The 21081-nt window shown below is 40.2% G+C and overlaps 1 protein-coding gene across 1 annotated transcript in view; it reads left to right on the top strand.

Annotated features, from left to right (window-relative positions):
• LOC111233196 (RNA polymerase II subunit A C-terminal domain phosphatase-like) overlaps window positions 1-17496 on the top strand; it is a 35529-nt gene extending 18033 nt beyond the window's left edge. The window contains exon 2 of the mRNA XM_022760955.1: window positions 15431-17496. Within this exon, the coding sequence (XP_022616676.1) occupies window positions 15431-15608 (178 nt within the window). The 3' untranslated portion in view covers window positions 15609-17496. The remainder of the gene's footprint in view (window positions 1-15430) is intronic.
• The last annotated feature ends 3585 nt before the right edge of the window (window positions 17497-21081 follow it).

Consider the following 21081-nt stretch of genomic DNA (forward strand, 5'->3'; position numbering starts at 1 on the left):
GCAGTCACCACCACCGACTCCCGACAAAGAAACCACATTTAGCGGCAGAGAAAACTTACAAATAGCCCCTTTAAACCTGTATCAGTTCTGAACGTGTTTTGCAGTTTGCACTGATAAAGGTTTTCGCAAAGCGTCAGTAAAGTTTTTTCTTTGCCTAATTTTTCTGCTGGTGACTTTGCTGTGGCATCTAAATTTTCTCTGTGAATTATACAAGATTTACCTTTTGTACTTGCAACACAGAGATTACAGTTGTACATTAATATGCAAGTCATGCGTAAATCTTCAAAGTCTGGATATATTTGTATTTTTCACACGTGGGGGAAAAGTCAAGAAATGAATGTTTGAAGCTACAGTTTAAATTTCATCTTGTTAAATAGTCGACACCGTGGGTTCTTGCTGCTGTTTAGGCACGCAGCACTTAAATCTCATTAACAGGGTTAAATGTAAAGAAATTGCTTTTAAACACTGCCAGGAAGAGAGGTTCATAGTGATGTTCATTAAATTTAAGTAGCTGGTGTTTGGAACAGTTCGCTCTAATTTTCTAATGGAAAGGATGTAGGGGGGTGTAAAGGGGAAAAATAAGGCTCCCTGAGCTTTCCACTTAGAACTTGTGCACCCGTGGGCCCTGTTGTGGGTAATTGTTTTTAAGGATCAGCTGAATCCTTGAAGACTGCTGTAATGGCACCGCATCTCTGCAGCATGTGCTGAAATTATTCTGTTTGCATTTATGAAAGCTGTTTTCTTCAGTTCACTGATAGATGTTGCTTTTTTTATTGTATCACAGCTGCTTTTTTTTTTTTTTTTTCCTTGTGTGAAGGCAAAGCTTTCATATTCGTCCTCTGCTGCAGGGCATTATGATGCTCGCTACAGATTAATTAAATGTCTGGAATTTATGCTGGTGTCTGACATTCAGGGTGAGAGTGAAACAAACAGTATAATTGAATTTAGCTTGTCACTTAAAACTGTTCTGCCTCGGTACCTGATTCATATCTAAACGCATCTGGCTTCAGTGGCTCTACTCCTCTACTACTTTTTTGTGATGTGTAGTCAGAGCTGCTTCTCTTAGACTGTACCTCATGATTATGTGATTTGTCAGGTACAAACACTCTTCAGCAGCTGCAGCCAGCAGAGTTGTTTCAGTGAACAAATCCTGCTTCTCTGTCATGCTATCCACAGTTTGTATTCAGACAAACTGCTGCTGGAAAGGTGAGTTAGAGTTTGGTGAAGTCGTTATAAGAACAGCTGTCACAGAAGTTGAGGAGGTGAGGTTTGTGAGAGTGTGAGTGTGCACAGTGTTTCCCCTCAACAGTATAATACTGGGGAAGAAGAAGAAGAAAATGTTGTTTTTGGATTTGATAGTACTGTTACCAAGTGGTAACCTCCTGGGCTGAAAAATGGGGCGTGCAGTTCCTCGAATGGCCACTAGTCTGGCTCCAAAAGTGAGTCAATCCCCAGAGACTCCCATGTTAAAATGCCCAACTTTACAGCAGAAATAAACATGTTTACAACCCTGTATGCGCCACCTGTTTTTGGATTAGCTGAGAGTTAGGGGCGGAGTTTGGCACTGGCAAGATGGCGACAGCGAAGCAGCCCACTCTGAGCTCTGAAACCGCTCCTCAGAAACCTATAGATGACGTCACGGAGGCTACGTCCATCTTTATTTTTATTTATATGTTTATTTGATAGGGACAATACATGTTAATGAATACATCATATATGTGTGTATATTATGTTATTATAAATATATCATAATAATGGTATACACTCTATGGCTATTACAGGCCTATTTTAAACCCTGCCGCCTTTCCCCTTGACGATCCAGTTGAAGCTGAACATTAATTGGACCACTTTTCCTACCATAGTGCGAGCCTGAGAGCCTCGACAGATGAGCTACTGTAGTTATTGAATACAGTGAAGCGCTTCGTCTCATCTACAACACATGTGGGGCTTAATAATGGCCCGTAGTACTCCGATCATATCAACTATGAAAATTTCATTTTTATTAATGCACAAGATAAAATTAGAAAACACTGTGTAATAGAAATCCTTAAAGGACAATCCTGCTCCTGTTTAATCAGTTCAGTGTTATTTTAAATGGACTTCATTGTTAGCTTCAGAACAAATATATTGGTCCAGCCTTTATAATTTTTGCGTGTGACACTCCTCCTCAGCTGTTGTTTCCTGCTCTTCCATCACATTGTCAGTTGCCTCGATAATTATAATTATATTTATAATTAATCTGATAAAACACAATAATGAGCGACCGTCCATTAACATAGCTGACCATATTAGCGCTTCCTTCGTCAGGAGGCTATCTGGCTCTTTGCTTCTAATATTGGCTCTGCAGCCGACCACAGTGATACCTGCCTGTCACTGTGTCAGTGCATTTCTCTGATCCAGTGCAACACGTCCTGCAGTATTGACTCTCCAGACATATTGTTTGATATCGGTTGTCATCTTGACTCGCTGAAAAATCTAAGTAAACGATTGTGTGCACATGTTTTTGAGAGGCAAACTAAAAACCCTCGTCTCGCCTCATGGAGTCCATCAGTCCATCTATCTGGCCCGTGGGACATTGTGTCAAGTGACACCCAGCTGTTCCGTTAGCCTGACAATGAAGCCTGACACCTGAATCCCTAAGGTGCTTTGACAGATGCCTCATGCAGGAAAGGAGGATTATGAATGTAACACAGATTTAAAAGACATTGGCAGCAGTCCACCTTGCTCAGCTGCCTCTTGTGAGCACACTGAATCCACCAGTATGTGTTTCTCAGCGGAGCAGTAGGGAGAAACAGCACACTGATCCCTGTGCTCCCTGTCCCTGATAAACACAGCTCAACAGTGCAAGAGAGGCATCAGGCTGTGAGGAACAGGAATGCTTACTCAGGCTTTTCACATACACAAAAAGAGGAGGAAGGAGGAATGCATAAGTAGGAAAAAACTAAAACTGCAAGTAATCTGACCCAGTTTTGTTTTTTGTTTTTTTCCTCCTGGCTCGTGGCTCTGAGCTGGTGATGCAGGCAGTTTTTCTATTTATGCTCTTGGTTCAGATTGATCTCACTATGAAGCAAAGAGATGCATCTCAGGGGAAGGTTGGCCTGTTAATAGCCGTTGTTCATCACCACCCATACACACATGCATAATGCTATTTTCCTGACAGAAACTTGTATACAGTACGCTTTTTCTGCATGAGGAAAAATAGCTTTTGCTATACTTGTAAGGACTGTACATAGATTTTAAATCTTCATTCACTGTTAGATTTTTTACCAGGTTGTGATATATATTGGATATGAAGGGTTTAGAGGTAAAATGTTGAATTTATTTTTTATCGTCTGTGCTTTCCTTTAACCTTCCTCATACTTTTACTCTATGATTGACACTACACCCAGAATAAGAATCCACATCCCCAGTGAACCTGTTACTTTCAGGTGTACATTTAATGGGTATGTGAAAAGTGCAATAGTGACAGTAACTTTGCAAGAGCTCAAAGATACATAAGCCAAAGACACATGTCAAAGGCAACTTGTTTTAGGTTCTTGAAGATGTTTTATCTCTCATCCAAAAGGCTTCGTACTGACTGGTGCGGATTCTCTGGCCTAGATATACCATGACTGGCATGATTGAGAGTCTTCACAGACATACCCCAAATTCTTAGCAGTGTTGTTCTGCGCGCCAGCGATCCACAAAGTCCACAAAGACAAAAAAGGACTGAAAATAGCAATGTGTAAAAGCAACAGAAGGAGGCTGCTTTTGTGTGGGACTCTTGTTTTTAGGTACCAATAAGAACAATGAAATGTGCAAGTTGAACTTTGGTGAACTTTGACCCACAAATTTGCGTCGTTGACCAGTTGCAAGGTTTCTTGTCGGTGCTGAACTTTCATGGGAGAGCCCAAGAGTCCAAAATGGAGGAATCAATCGTAGCTTATTAGCTGTGTCGCACCATTCATTTTTATTTAACCTCGGCGTATTAACTGCTCCACAAGAAAGCGGTGGCTTGCACACCGATATGAAACAGGAGTCCATGGTGTGAAGAAGTCTTTTGAGCAAATTGTCTCATTGTCTTCCCTGGAGTTCATTAGCTGCAAAAAAAATACAATAAAACGAGGAACAGCAGAGGGCAGTTGTAGCGTTAACATGCAGAATTTAACTGTACAACATCTGCCAGCAAAGACAATAAGATCAGCAACGCTTGTAATTCATTATTGGTGTTGTTTTTACCCTTGTAGTCGAGGCTGATAAGACCCAAACAAGAAGTGACCGTGGGGGTCTACGTAATTGCTTGACGTAGTGTGGACGCCGGGAGTAAACGCAGCAGTGTGGTCGTTGCCTTAGTCACTTGAAAAATCTGTTAAACTCAGTTGCAGCTGCACCAGAAGGTCGACATGACCTCACATTGAGGGCATTTTTCCAGCTGTTCAAAGGAAAAAGAACATGATGGCGTCAAATAACAAAATTCAAGTCAGTCATCAGTGAAGTGAAGCCAGAATAATCTGCTAACGCTTCATGCTTTTATCACTGCTGATCAGAGCCCCAGTGTAGTTTCTGCGTAGGGCTAAATATTGAGAAAGAGACTAGTACTCCGTTTGTCATTAGACAGCTGCCAACAATGGAGGCATGAAGAGAAGAGTGGCTCATTAGATACCACCTCGTCACACTGGGGCAATTAGTCTGCTCGGGAGGAAATGCTTTGAGCATAGACACTGCTCGGTGCTCTCCACCCACTGCATGGCCTGATGAGGAGAACATGGAGAGTGCGAAGGTGGGAGTATAAAAGTAGTCATGGTTTAAGAGGTGTAGTGCAGCTTTATTTTAAAATTCAAAAACATTTTCCCTCCAAGCAAAATTTCATCGTGAACACTAATATTTTTGCTACTCGCACTCAGTAGTTACCTCTTTTTCATTAGCTCCATTAATGTAAACTTTAGGTATCTGCCCACCTCTGCATTTCTGCATTTCGTATTTCAACTCCTGGAAGATGAGAGGTTTAAAATTCTGTTTCATGTCCAATCAAACGACATCCATCAGAGGTTTATGCCTCAGCAGGTATCCTGCCTCAGACAGGGTTCAGTGGAGCAGATGCTGGTATTAAAGCTGTAAATCAACATCTAAATTACCTCAGACTCACTGTTTGAATTCAGTGAAAACCTCAAAGAGAAAGTAAATATGTTTTTTTTATCTTCCCATGTGCCGCACCACCGTGATATAGGTTTCTGTAAGGAGTTGATTGGGTTCTCAATCAATGCAAACATTTTGGGGAAACATGTTTATTTGCTTTCTTGCAGAGAGTTAAGGAAGAACTTTGATACCACTCTCATGTTTGTCTTTTAAATGTGACAAGCTAGAAGACAAGAAGCAGGGGGAAGCAGCTAGCTTGGCTCTGTCCGCCTAACGCCATCAGCACCTGACTGAGAAGTAGTCTGGCACATAACCTTCCCTAAAACCCCAAATATTTGTTTTTACACTTTTGTATGGATTAGATGAACAACATATAACTTAAGCTTTAAAGGTGCTGACAAGTGCATTTGGGAATCATTGGCCAGAGCCAGCCAAACTGTTTCCCCTTGTTTTGGGTCTTAATGCTAAGCTATGCTAATTGCTTGCCTGCTATATCTTCACACACACACTCTAGGTAAAAAAAAAGAAATTATATTCTACTTCTACTACTAATTATATAATTATAATTACTAATTATATTCTAAAACTATTGTTTTAAAGCAGCACTCACCCATATTTGAGATGACACGTCAGGGTATCTCAGGTTTTTCTGCTTTAGTTTTGATGATTGTTTTTTTTTTTTTTTTATCAATATGTCATTTATAAATCTTACAGCTCTTTCCAAGAGTAAGACTAAATCACTGGTCTGCCCTTCTGAACATTTCAGTCACAAACCCATCTTTCTCCTAGCAGACACATTCTCCAGTGTTTTGGCGACTGGTCTCTTCACTCTTCCTATGTATATCGATTAAAGATTAACTTTGCACTTTTCCATGTGACCAGACTGAAAATATGAACAGTGAGTCACTCCCCAGTGAAAGAACAAACATATAAATCAGGTGAAGCGTGCTGTTTTTGTTGATACGCATTGATTATCCACTGTGACATTCACACTGCCAGGGTTGGAGCTTCCATCGCCACTGAGGGTGCTCATGCAAAAATTTGTCAGAGCTGCCTGAGCTTCAGATGGAGGCGTTAAATTTTTCACTTTACTATTTTGAATGTCATTCCTCAGCCTAGCTCGCATGTGTCACTTGTCATATCCAGCTCGCTTGAGTAGGCTTTAATATTTGGGAGATATGAGAGATAAAGCAGACAGCGGGGGCAAAACGGGTGTGTGCATAGCTCTGCTAGAGTGTAGAGACAGAAAACCCCAAAGCGAAAACTCAAATATTTCATGAGCAGGGACACACTGAGCTTATAAATGAATTAAGTAGCTTGTGAACTGGTCCAACAAGAAGCTCCTTTAAATAAGGCCCCAACCACCCCAGTCCAGTGAGTTCGTCTTTTAAGAGTTCTCTGTCCTTTCTCAAGGACTGCTGGACATTTTATGGTTGTTTACTGGCAACCTGACTGTTACGAGCCTTTTCTTACAGCCTGAATGTCTTTAACTAATTTCTCCCCCTGCCAACCAGTAAAAAGTAAGGAGACATACTTTTTTTTTTTTTTTTTCCCCTGTACTGCTTGAACCAAGTGCAGTTGTCCAGAGCTCTGGGTCCAATTCTGTGTCGAGCTTCTGTGAAAAGATCCCGACAGCCTTGTCAAAGCTGGTGCTGCCAATAAGCAGACAGAGAAAATACGTAAGTCATATGAAAGGAAGCCTGGGGGGGGGCTTTAATCTGATTTTACTGCCTGTGGCTGAGCCAGAGATGGGGGGAGGGGGGGGGTTTGATGGAGGCATTGGTGACTGGGGAGATATAAATGACAGTGGCAGTGAATCACACAGTTGACACGCTGCATCACACCTTTGTCACACTTGTTGCTATGGGACAACACAGTCAGCGTCTATGTATCTACAGTCTAATTACACTTTGTGAAGGAAAATAGCACTATATTTCTGTCTAGGGGACAGTGTATCAAAAGTGCGTGACATCCATATCACAAATCATTGTAACGCACACATTGTGCTAAAAAACAGGAAACTATTTGTAGTCAATAAAGTTCCAGCCATTAAATTCAATACAAGCCTCAAGAGCTGAAGCCACACATATGAAAAATAGCTAAGACCATTAAAGTTGCATGGGACAGACTTTCCTATTATTCCTTTATGAGCCACATGTTGCAGCCGACATCAATCAGAGCATAACAAAAAATTTTTAAGAAATTATATGTATGTTTTCCTCAAAACCAGCAACACGTCAAACATTTTTAAAGCCGCACCAACCCACAGGGAACTGTCACCAGAGTCTGCACTTCCCCGCAGCTTTAATGAGCACTTTGGCGTTTTTCAGCTCATTGTTGTGGTTGGTTTTTGTATTTTCTGTTTTTCGAGTCAGTCTCACTACTGTCATCAACGTGACAGGAAGTCAAAGTTAGTGACTGGGGTGATGAACATTAGCAGCTAAAGAGACAGAACTTTCTCTCAGGAGGTGGAGACCAAAAACAGGGCTGCAAGGAGAGGCAATACTGCACTTATATTTCTCTGGGGGCAGATCATAAGTGAACACTAATGCTCTGTACCCTGCTGGATGTGTGCATGTGTCTGTTTGCAAACACGCCCATCATGACAACTTCATAGTATGAGCATATGTTAATGTTGTGTTTACAGCCGGTTTAGCTCAACTGCTGCTGCTGTAATTTGGCGATGCAGACAGTGATGCCAGTCCAAAAAGAGAAAAGAATCAGCTGCCAGGGAAACAACACAGCTAAGTAGCTTTTTAGAGAAGCACACAAGGCAATCCCAGTCCAGATTGTTCTCGTCTGTGGTTCCCCCGATGGTGGAACAAGCTACTGAATGCTATCAGAACCGGGGCGTCGATCTCTGTCTTCAAGAATCTCTTGAAGACTAATTTCTTTTCCAAGAGAACCTCCTTTCCTAACACCTCCAGCACCCTAACGTCTCACCAGCACTTACCGTGGCGCACTTCTTTACTTGATCTCCTTGCACTAATTAAATAGATGTAGTTCTTAATACGTTCACCAAGGTCTCCCACTGCACTGAAGCTTCAGTGATGTCCCTCACTTCTAAGTCGCTTTGGATAAAAGTCTTTTCCATCCCCTGCACCTGCACTTACTCAAAACTATATCATTTAGACAAAGCAATAAATTCACCAGCCTCACCAGCATGTCCAAATAGGAAGCCAGAGCTGCTAAAAAAAAAAAAAAAAAAAAACATTAATTACATACACTGAACATGTTCAGAAAATCCTGTCATCACTGTTTTGGCTTTTGTAGCACTAGAAGTGTCGAGACACCGAACCCTCTCTGATTTGTTAGGTGACACTTCACGGCAGTTCTGAACAATTTAACTCCCAAACACTGAACATCTGCACTGTGTGTGCACCCTGCCTGAAATCTTTGTCAACATGTATTTTTCATGAGTGAGACTTAAAAGCATGCAGCCTCAAAAAACAAAAAAAAAAACCTACTTAGTCTTCGTGTGAGCGCCTGTAGATGCACTTGTCTTGCGTCTCTGTGTTTCTCAGTCCCCTGCAACACTGTTTGAAAAGTCAGATGTTTCTGAAGCACAGCTAAGCAAAACTGACACGTCCCTCACAGAGCCGTCCCCACCCCCACAACGATGCTCGTCCTTTCATCCTCCTCTGTTCGTCAATTTTAATACTAAGCTAATATAACGAGGGGCAGAGGAAGATAATGTCTGTGTAAAAAACAATCATTTCACTGCACTGCTTATCAGCTCGCCGCATATGGGGCGGTTGCATCCACAGGGGACGGGAATGTATATCTAGACATCTGCATTTGACACATCTGCTGTGAATGATATGGGATTATGGGGAAGAATGGAGCCGGATGAAACAGGACAGAGGTGACCAGCATTGCGGAGTAGTATCACCTCCTGTCCTTCTTTAAGGCTCCTTCTTTAAAGCAATAACTTGCTAACAGTAAAGATCCATTATGCAGAATAAGTTCCAGCTGGCTGACACAGAGAGAGTAGCTGCTTCTGTAACTAATTGACCTATATGGATGGAAATGATTGAGCGAGTGTGTGAGGCTACCACATTGATCTCAGTCCTGGTCCGTTATTCAGGTCTTTGTTTGAGGGAGTTTTCTCAGGCTGAGACCTTTGGATGTTAACCTCCTTCGCTGGTGTAAATTTACCAGGAAACCAAGAAGATTTGGTCCGAGTCCTAAAAGTGTAGTTCATTATTTAGTTCATTACCTCCCTCTTCTGTCTTCTTTGCTCCGTTTCCTCCTCTTTCACACTTTATTTGCTCCATTTGCCTTTCCACTCCCTCTCTCTCTCTGCCCCTCTTTTCCTTCTTGATGTAAGCAGAGCCGTCAGAAGCATTTGAAGTCACTGCTTTTTTTTTTTTTTTTTTAAACAGAGCTTTTTCCTCTCTTCATTTTTCTCTGCCTCCCTCCTCACCAGCTCCAGATTGGGATGCCTTGGGTAGAGTTCTGGCTGTTGGCTTCTTTATCAGCAGGGATAGTTACGCTGCATCACAAGATTAAACTGTAGCCTGGCCGTTTCTGTAAAATCTTTCCCCAGCCCGGCCCCTCTGAACGATCCCTTGGGCTGCATTATAGCTGTTTGGACTCAAACACTGAATTTCATAGAAATGCATCTCGGCTTCAAGCTGATGCAGTTTTCCTGACTTGTTTGTCATTTTATTAGTTTTATATCACTTATGCAGCTATGATGTGTTGTAGACTGCGGACTGTTTGCTCACCAGCAGGCACTCAGTAGTTTGTCGTCTTGACACCCTTAATACGATTATAGTCGCAGAGGAGATAGAGATGATAACATCTCAAAGTAATGGTCTCAACATCTGGGTTTGTAATGACTGATTTCTACCTTTTGCACCCTCATAGCTGACGTTTCTGGCATTTCTGAGGAACATAATTTAGTTAAATTTCCCAAAGCATCTGGAGATAGTGTAAAATGTGAATCTGACAAATAAATCAATCCTAATTTTCATCCATTTCGAAGAGTAGTTGCATAAACAGCTAGAACTCCAGCTGATGATTACTACCTGACAGGTGAGGCCCACCTGGCCTCTTGTGTCATGGACAGCAGCTTGATTTAAAGTTCTCTCTCAGGGCTCAGATCATGATCATTCATCTTGTCAACATTTCACAACCACCGGACGAGCCAACGTGTCTGTTCTTGTGTGACCTCCGTCACCCCAAAAATTACAACCCAAAGTTCCTTCCCCGACACTTGCAAGTGCATTGTTAGCAACTTTTCTTTTTAAGTTGTGATGGCAAGTTACATCTTTTACTTCACCGGCCAATGAGAGCTCCAGTAATGAGCACATTTAAATGAGGTGTCTCATAAAATCCCATTATTTCTGCACTCACATTGTGTCAAATATATGAAAGAAAATAATGGGAGAACTTTCAATTACCAAGCAAACCTGCTTCTGGAAGTCTTTTTGTTTCACTTATTTTGTCTCTCAAGCTGGAAAGCCTTCTCACTTACATCTCCCTCCAAATCAGTTTGTGACCCCCTTTTATATTTGGCTCGGCTCTGAACTCTTCCAGGGTAACCACTTAAAACAACAGGACTGAAAGAGGAAGTTTACTGAGAGCTCTGAAGGATAAAGCCTCAAACCCTCAGGCGGTTGGCAAGGTGAGATGCTAGTGATTGCCGTAGAGTTCAGATGCAGCCATAGCGATTATGTAATTGGTAAGTAATATTGAATGAGAAAAGTGGCTGCGTACTCAGAGCTACGTGCACACAGTTTTCCTTTGGCTAATTATTTTTAATAAATTAAGAAGTGTGGCTCAAGTGATGATGGTGTTTGTATAGACATTCATGGTCCTCAGAGGATGAAGCCTAGTAACTTTGGTTATCTCCTGACTCTTCCTCTAGTGCCACCATGAGGTTGACATTTGATGTGTCTTGACATGTGTTGGATGGTTCGCTGTGAAACATTCACGGTCTTTGGTTTTCTCTTAGTCTTGTTCAAAGAAGAATATTAAATCCATCCAGAAGAATGACTTTTTATGTCCGCATAGCCGTTAGGATCCTCGTAATGGCTTAGATACAGTGCCAAGAAAGAGCAGAGGATTCGGAAAGAGCAAGTGGTCTTCACCTCTAAGCCCTGCTGGTTTTTCAGATGTCACGCACAAAGTGCCTGAACTGATATCTGATTTACAGTTCGAGACATGGACCGGTGGTGATCATGCAACAAATCCAACAATGAAGTTAAAAACATGAACTAGGAGCTCTTTTTTTTTTTAAGGCCCCTGGCATTATGTTTTCAGGTTGTCCGTACGTCCATACATGCCATTCTTGTCAACAACATATCTCAGTAACGCCTTGAAGGAATGTCTTCAGATTTGGCCCAAACATTCACTTGGACTCAAAGATGAAACTGATTAGATTTTGGTAGGAAAAGGTCCATTAAAAGCTTCCATTTTAATACATTTTTCTAGCCGTGTTGTTTTGCAGTGCATAAAACCTTCATTATAACCATTTAAAATCTAAACAAAAATATAATTGATTAAATTCCAAATTAAACTTAAGCTGAAACCTGTATTGTGGTAGTTAAGATAGATACAGTGTAAATAAAACAGTGAAGAAGCTCCCTTTGAAGCAGTGCAGTTTAACAGCACGTGAAACCAGCAAAAAAATCAAGTAAAAATGGATTACATCTGAAGCCCATTTTGGAGCTGACAGGGGTGAGCATGCTGGGAGTGAGAGTTCCTGTGTGTGGTTGGATTAATAGACGAGGATTTAGATTGGATGTAATGATGCGAAGCAGAAAGTAGTGGAGGAACTCAACCCCCCCCCACTGTCTCAACTGTTAATATTTGGAAATAGGATGGGAGAGGGATGTCAGGGAATGGGTGTAAAAGAAAAAGAGAAAACACACACAGTTTGTGTATTTATACATGCACTCAACTGTAGTGTCACCAACTAGCCCAGGGAGCTGAAGCAGTGTCACCAATGGTGGTTTTTCTCACATTGTCACCAAATAAATAATCATTAATCACTCATCTCATCTCAGATTATCTTCTGAATACCGAACATCGATCTCATGGCTCTAAAAAAAAAAAAAAAGGGAACTTCTTGTGACTTTGGAGGATCAGAGCTGTAACACAAACGCAACCCTCTCCCTCCCACATGCACCACCACAACACAACACAACACACCACACCACACCACACGGACGCCGGGGTTCCACTGTAACCGTCATGTCACGGAGTCTTTCCGCTGATATTAGCCGGCATCTGACCTTTCATGAACACACACCCGCTGTTGCGGGAGGTTAGCGAGGCTGTCTGACAGCCGTGTGGTCTAATGAGAGGGGCCCTCTCAGTAGAGCCGGTGTCAGACCTCCACAACAACAAAACAAAACCTGCACCTACACACCTCATTAGCATCATGCTAATAAGCCACTCTGCAGAGGATATCATGGAGAAGTGGGAGTGGAATGGAAACAAGGACGGCATGTTTACAGCCATATCAAAGAATTCTTCAGCCACTTAGGAATGTGTGCTTCCTTCTTTTTTTTTCCCCCCTCGTCTATTTTGGTTTCGTCATGAATCAACTTCAGTCTCTTGTTTGCAGCAACAGGCAAGAATCATTTAATTCTCACTTTGTATTAAAATATCTCTCCGGGATTTAAGATTAAAGTATGGTTTCATCAACACTGTCAAAGGTAGTACGCTTCTCTCTGAGCTACAGACTCCTTAAGGTCAAACTGCAGCAAACACTAAACGCTGGAACTGAAATTTTTTCATCAGTCAGTTTGTGATTTGAATAATAATTTTTCTAATATCAGACTGTATTTTATTTAGGAAAGGTTTTTGTATGGGTTCTTGTGTTTTTCCGAGAGTGAGATCAGGGCATGTGTCAGATTAGCTTATCAGGCTAAACACAGGCTAGCTTTATCTTGAGAAACCACTAGCCCTGCTCTTAATAAAGTGAAAAAGAACATGAACCAGCAACTCTGAAGCTTCCTAATTCACACTATTGTTTTGTCTCTTTGACCTTTACACAAATGGAAATTTTCCTAACAACCTCACTGAGACAATAAGAGTTTGTCAAACAGCGCTCACTCATTGTGCTCAGCTATTGTTAGCAAGAAAAAGTTACCGCTCAAAACATTTAAAACATTTGCTTCTCTGTTTTTTGGGGGTAAAACAAACAAGATACTTGTTTAGTAAGTCGCCTTTATAAAGTGTTCGTAGGCCCATTTGTTCTCTTTGCACATAGTGAAACTAGCTGTCCCCCCCTGCTTCCAGTCATTATGCTAATCTATGCTAACTATGCTCCGTACTTAATGCACAGACATGAGGTTGATATCAATCTAATAATATCAGTCTCAAAAAGAAGCAAATCAGAATGTTTCCCTAAGTGATGAACCATTGAGAAGCTTTGGGGCTTTTTAGTCAAATAAAAGCAGTTTGCAGGAAAGCATTTTAATATTTCTCAAAGAAATGTATTCTTTTGGTACTGACATTGAAATTATGGTATCATAGCAACGAAAGTGTCGAACATTTTCAACCAATACCGAACCCTTTTAAAATCCAAGCTGCCTGCGACCTGTTTGATCTGCCTTTTCTTTAGTTATAATAGTAATTACGACACTTTCAGAGCATTTTCAATCCGATTCTAATGTGACCATCACCATACTGGTTTGATTCTTCAGCGCATCTTGAGCCCAACTAAACCTCGTGAGATTTTTAACGCCTCCTTTCACCAAAGACATCTTATCCTTTTTGTCTTTGCTCTTCATAACCATCTTTACCCCTCTGTCTCTCTATTCATCTCTGTGTCCCAGGTTTCCCAACTGTTCTGAATCCCTCATCACAACAGAGCTGTTTTGTTCTTGAACAGTGGAGGGCCTTTACATCTCGTGGATACAGTGTATAAGGAGAACAAGCCCTTGTTAATTGCATTGTGGAATTCTCTAGGGAGCACACTGTGCTGAACATGCAGTACTTTTTTTTTTTTTTTATCTGTTTTCTTTTTTAACTGGGGAATATACCATAGTGCTTTCATATTTCAGTGAAACAACTCTTTGATTTATTTCTGTCACTCATTATTAAACTCCAATTTGTGGAATACATCTTAAGAACTCAGTTATTGCCACTAGCTTGAAAACAGCCACTTGAGAATCCATTCACACGTGTACTAGACCAATTGGCAAATACGTAGGTGAGCATCACATACTTATGGGATAACCTACAACACACTTGAAACATTGATTCCCTGATAACATCGGGACAGTTTTTATCATGAACTGATTTTTGTTCTTTGGATTGTTTGGTTTGTTTCCTTTCTGCTTATGTAATCTCGGCATCATTGAAAATGAGGGTCGCCCCTCAACATATCCCCTAGAAAATAAATAAAGGTTGATGATGATGATGATGATGATGATCACGATCACTAACCCTCCTAAACAGTAAACGGTACATTTGAATTTTGCATAAGAAATTTCACTTTTTTCCCGAATCCATACAAAAATGAAAACAGGAAGCAGGCGACTGGATTAGCAATTGCAGCTAACTCCAGAGGGATCTACTTCCAGGGCAGTTTGCCAGCTAGCCAGACTAGCTGTTTGATTCTCTTCAGTTTATTTATCCAAGATGTTCAAAAACCACAATGAGCAAATCTTAAAATTGTGAAATTTGTCACTTGTATTGGAAATTTCCAAGAAGTTAAAAGCAACATTTTTTTTTTTTTATACACAGTTAATCTTTTAAAGGAATAGTTTCATATTTTGGGAAATACTTATTATTATTACCACTAGTTAGCTGAGAAGATTGATACCACTCTCATGTCTCATGCAAATTATGATTCTACAGCTATCAACCAGTTAGCTTAGCATAGCACAAAGACTGGAAACAGGGAAACGACTAGCCTTCACTTCTAAGGCTCACTGAATCTGGCTCCCTCTAAAACTATAATGTGTCATATTCACACTTTGTTTCTTGCGTGTATTAAACAAACATGATATATAACATGCTAATTGGTGAATTTGAGCTGTATAGGTAAGTGGATTTTGTTACCGTTTGCTTATTTCTCTAAGTGTTGAACTATTCCTTTAAGTAACAGAACACCTAAAGGGGGTATAGTCTGTGATTATGTTATCAAGTCTGGCTTTCATTTTTTTTTATCTTGTTTCATTCTGTGGTGAAACAAAGCAACAAATAAAAGCAAATAAAATTCTGGCATCAGTTCTAAATGGGACATCAATGTTTATGATGTAAATCCTGTTTGATGCAGTAGAGCAGAGGAGTCCCGCAGATTAAAGGTTTACTGTTTCCTTTCTAAATCACCCTCTGTTGTTTTCTCTAGGGGCCACAAACGTAAGCACGAGGAAGCCAAGGAGGAGGAGGATGAGGAGGAGGAGGTGGAGAATAAGCAGTCTGCTGACGAGTCCTCCAAAGACTCCAACGAGGAAGAGGAAGGCAGCAGCTCAGAGGCGGACGAGATGGCCGCCGCCTTGGAGGCAGAGCTCAATGACTTTATGTGACGTGGAACCGTCACAGGAAAAGGACAACAACAACAAAAAAATCAAACTCCAGTCGTCCCAACGAGTGGTACCTAAAAAATTATTTTTCTGCTTTGGAATCGGTGTGTACTTAGGATGTATGAGCCATGAATGTGTGCTGTAATAAAAATGAATGTCCTGTACAGAAATTACATGTTGCTGTGTAAATAAAGGCTTAGATTTTTCTAGCATTGATATATAGCCTTTTTGGCATAAAACACTTTGATGTTAAAATTTTATTGTAAGACAACAAACTGAAGGAGACATTGAAATTTGATACTTTTCTTTTTTGTTTTACTGTTTTCTATTTCAATTTTTATATTCATGAGAAAAAGAGAAATGAAATTATAAAGCGTAAATTTTGCCGGTCGTAAATGCCAAAGACTTTGGAATAGGTTTGCCAAGGTGTGCAGCTAAATGTTTTACTCTTGACTTCCAGTTTTATTTTTTTTTTTTGGCCTCCTCAACAGTTTTTTTAGGGTCATAAATGCAACCAGCGGATCTAGACGTATGAATGTGTTTCCTCGAGTTGTTTCTTCCTCCTCCGTGTACATTTGAAGACATAATGGTAAGCTAACTATCTTTTTGTGATTACCACACCCTTGGTGCATTGTCACTGTAAATTGAATCCAACTAGTATATTTTCATTTTCATTGATTGTACAATGTTGTTCAATTCAGAAGGATAAACACTCCTACCAGGCCTCTGCTTATCCTGAAGCCTTTTTAAGGGTAAGTTCATCCAAAAAAGAATATGAAATCATATTTTATCACTTACCTTTTGATATATAGAAATTTTCTACACATTTTCTATAAATGTTTGCATTTGGTTTAGAGGTACATACACACCGTTTATGACTGTTTGCTCAATTTTGGAATCCATTCGCGATCACTTTCAGGCCGACATAGGCCAATTCCATTTGTGGTGCTCCCAGCATTAAAAACAAGAGTAACATCTTTCTCCAAAATGACCCTCAATGTTGATCTGGCTAATTGATAATAAATGCTATTAGCTTATTTTTTTATAGAAACCAATTAATCAACCGAAGGGATTCTGGAGACAGATGTGATTCTTGAATTTTTCTTATGTTGTTTTTAAATGATGGCAACACCAACAAACAAAATACCAGTCACATTCACAGTATTGGGGTGGCAGCAGAATCTCAAAGATCTTGAAACCCAAAACTGTCTGAATGGCGAGATAGCACTGGGGGTAAGTGAAAAAATATGTTTGTGGTAATTTGGTTGAACAAACAAGTCTAGATGTGCGTACGGTACAAAAATGTTTAAAATTGCAATTTTGATGATGAAGTAAAACTGATAAAAGAGAAAGCAGGACTCACCAGCATATCATCCCCTTGGTGTCCTCCACAGACCAGCCAATACAGTGTGACTGCACTTTACTGACATCACACATTACAGGATTTCTGGGTGTTGAAGACCAACTGCTTCCATCTCTCATCATTTTCGGAGAAAAAAAAAACAGTGTACAGTATGTTGTACCAAGGTTGCTTACATTCACTGTTAATGTTTGGCATCTGTGTAGAGTCAAACCCATAGCACTGAGTCTGTTTTTGTCTCATTCATTAAAATATATTTCCCCTGCATTTAGGTTATAGAAATAAAAAAAAAAAAATTGTAATTACTGTCCTAAGGCAGCAGGGCAGATGTGTGTTTGGATCTCTGTCCAGTAAATGTTTTACCCTTGACTTCTTTTCACTTCATACCTGACGGACTTCTTTCTACAGTGTCAGTCATCCCATTTTGTTTGTGTCAACAGTGTTTCCACCTTGAGTTCCAATCGAAACAACTGACGTGTAACGTATTTGTAAATTTCGTACTTGACCCTGAGAGAAAAGATACTTTCATTGAATAAAGATGTTTCTAAGTAACACAACAGAATTTTTTGCCTTTTTTATTTTTATTTTGCATCCTAAAGAGGATGTCGAAGCACAAAATATTTTCTATTCCCTGAACATAATCACTACATCATACTCCAGACAAAAGTCCATTATCCTTTTTGCCGCCTCTTCTTTGCTGGGTTTTAAACATTAGAGTCATAATGTGTATGGCACTATGAGACTCGCGCCAGGACGTGCTACTCAGTTAATGGGTTCTTTGTCATGAAAACCATACCAGAACCATTAGGCCTTGTTCCATCTTGCCGCTTGGGTTGATACATGTGTAGAAAAATGTGTTGCAATGTGCAAAAAAAAAAAAAAAAAAAACCTTGTTATTACACCGGGCGGGCAGCCTCATTATAGGAGACAGCACGACTCATCAGTTTGCAATTTTAGATGCAGGAGGGAAAAGAAAGAAGGCCGAAAGAATAATTTATGCAGGGTAAAACCAGGGCGTTTACCTCTCAACTGATCTTTTCATCAGAAATAAATAAAATGATGTTCTCTATTTTAAATCAGGACATAACCTGAACCAAGTATAAGCATGTGACTGGTGTAAATTGTTGAGGGTATTGCAATGCCGTGGGGGTAGGGGGGGGGTTTGGCCTGGAAAAGAAAGACATCTGTGATATTACTGTCATCTTGTCATTCAGGAGAAGAGGAAACAGCGGGATAAATCACAGTCATAAAGTCTATTAAAAGCGTGACTCTGGCAGCTCTGTTATGGTGCGTTTCCTTCCCGTAACGGCTGACGATGCGCTGGTTTTAAAAGCCAAAGCAAACAGCGATAAATGGAGAGCTGTTTATCCTGTGACCAAAGCAAGTATTTTCCTCCACGGTGAATTTTTGTCGCATTCACAGGACAGCGATGGTCAGTAGTGGTTTGATTCCACATTTGAATGTAAATAAATGTCCAGAGGGTTTAAGAAGTGAGGCCATTACAAAACTGATGTATAAGCTTACACCATTTTTGTAGAATTAAAGAAGCTTATCGTTTGAGAAATGATGTGATCTAAAACCACTGTGAAATTTGTTCTATCAAAAAATTAACAACCCACAAACCGCAAAATGAGGTTCCTCCTCGGTGTGAGGTCGGGCGAACACATTTATGGCCAAACATACATTTTTATGGGCATCACTGGAGGCAGCAACTGCAGCGAGCTGTGATTGATTACTATGACGTCTGGGTGGTTGTCTTGAGCGCTGATGACGACTCAGTGGCTGAATGTAAACCAGAAAAACAGAAGCACCACCTGCAGAAACTTAGTACTGAACACAAGTAAAGAACATTTAATTTTTGTTTGAAAGAAAAAAAAGGTGCATGTTTGTGAGTTATGTATTTCTGCAGTAATTTAGTGCATTTGGGTTGGTTATGACTCATTGGCTGCAATTAGTGTCACGATTAGTTCCTTATTGTGACTGAACCCTTTCAATCATATACCAAAAATGGCAGGAATAAGACAGAAGATAAAAAAGCTTAAGAGATTATCGCTTTTTGTATTTGTAATGAAGGGGACGGGCGCTTTAAAGACTCGTGTTGTGGAAATTGAAGGCTCTCTATTGCTACTGCTGTGTCACTGTGTCTTTAAGACATTCAAAGTTCAAGTGTGAACGTTTATTCCTGACTTGGGTAATAGTACCTTCAAAACGTATCTTTACAACAACTAACCCTCCATTGTCTCGCTGCTTATGACTGAGTGCTAGTGTTTGCTGAAATTAGATAAAATATGGCTTTTTATAGTGGTAATGAAATGCCAAGCCAGCACTGGAAATGAAAGGACGCGCTTTCAGCTAGCTAGCATTAATTAGCTGAACTGTAACCCAAGGCAAAAGTTATAAATTAACTAACAGTTAGTAAAACTGTAACTTATGGCAAAAGTTAGAAACTAGCTAACATTAGCGTCCGTCCGTAGATACTTGGTACAATCTAATTAATAAACTCTGAAGGTAAGAAAGTAAAGTGTATTAAACCAGCTATAGTTAGCTAGTTAGTTGGCTATTGCTACTTGTATTTATGCTTTAGTGAAGCAGGCAGAGCAGACATTCAGCTAACGTCAAGGTTAAGAAATGGTACGGTCCACTTTAGGGGTGTTTGAAATTGTTTCACAAGATGTTATATAAGAAATATATTGTAATATTTACAATTACAGGTAAGAGGGATATATAAATGATTCAGCACCCTTCAAAGTTTATTACTCTTTTTAGGAGGTCCAAGTCTTAATCAGTAATTCGAACCCTTCTAGAGAGGAACACAGCAAAGTATGATCAATTTCTCAGTTTAAGACTCTCCAGCTCTCCATTCAACTGTCAAGATGGTTTGCTGTTAGACAGTGGGGATAATTTGTGTGTCAAAGTTTACCAAGTAGTATCGAAGACACCATGCAGAAGATTTGGGGTTTGCTTCACCACAAGCGGATTCACTAATTGTGGAAATTCAATTGAAATACAGCTGAGTTTGATGTTGAATTTCTCTATTTTAAACGCTGGTGTGACCAGGCTTTCAAGTTTTCGAGGATGAAACGAGTGAGTTATTCTGGACTGAGTATGTGGACCTTTGAGTCAAGTTTGATTTGTCAGACTTGCTTTTTTTTTTTTTCATTTTTGATGAACCTACACACCTCAAGATTGGAAATGCAGATGGAGCTGCAGAGCTTGCCCTGTTTCATCACTCTTATCTCCTGACATCCTATCGTCAAGGTTGAACAACATGAAAAATACTTTCTTTGTGGGGTGAGTGACAGCTGCTCCCACCAGGTTCCTCCCAAGGATACACCCTCATATGTCAGATCTTACTTCTGCTGAGCCTGATTTTCTTCTTTTGTCTTCGTCCCAAAGGTGATATGTCTTGGATGTGATTGATGAGCCATAAAATCAATGAGAAGCTTTGGTCTGATTGGAACTTGAGGTGATATCTCTGTTACACCTGCATTGTCTCTGCAAGTTCTTGTGCTCAGGGCTGATGGCTTCAGAGTCTGGGAAGAGAGCACCAGTATCGATGAATGTTGTCTTTCTTTGACACAAGAAAGAGAAAGGATCCCTCAGGGTCTGTTGGCCATTTTACCTGACCTTCCACTGGATCCCACCTTAACAGAGGTGTCAGCAATGTGCTGACTGTAACGCAGCATTGCTCTGCATGTTGTGCTGTGGGCATTCACATGAAGACACAGCGAGAAAACAAACAAAACAAAAAACAGACAGGTCAGACAAAGCTTGCAAGTAGTTATAAAAATAGGATAGAGTACATTGAATTGTCAGTTAGGGTGTGTAGTTGCTCTAATCTATTTTTATGTGTCTGTTGAGTATAATAGAAACCAAAATACTGTTGCAGTGGTGAAATATTTGTCAGAAAAGAATTTAACTTCTTACATAAAGAACTTTTTTAAACCCGACATATAAAATCTGCCACAAAAAGGCTCCCTGTCTAAAATACCACTCAAGTTTTATATGATCATTCCAATTAAATCCCTTAAATCATCACGTAATGAGCAATGGAACAGACAATTATATTCAATCTTATTTAGATCACATAACATCGAAAGCCTTTTCTCTTCTGGG

This window comes from Seriola dumerili, unplaced genomic scaffold (assembly GCF_002260705.1).
Source record: "Seriola dumerili isolate Sdu_G_001 unplaced genomic scaffold, Sdu_1.0 BDQW01000378.1, whole genome shotgun sequence".
Lineage (NCBI taxonomy): Eukaryota > Metazoa > Chordata > Actinopteri > Carangiformes > Carangidae > Seriola > Seriola dumerili.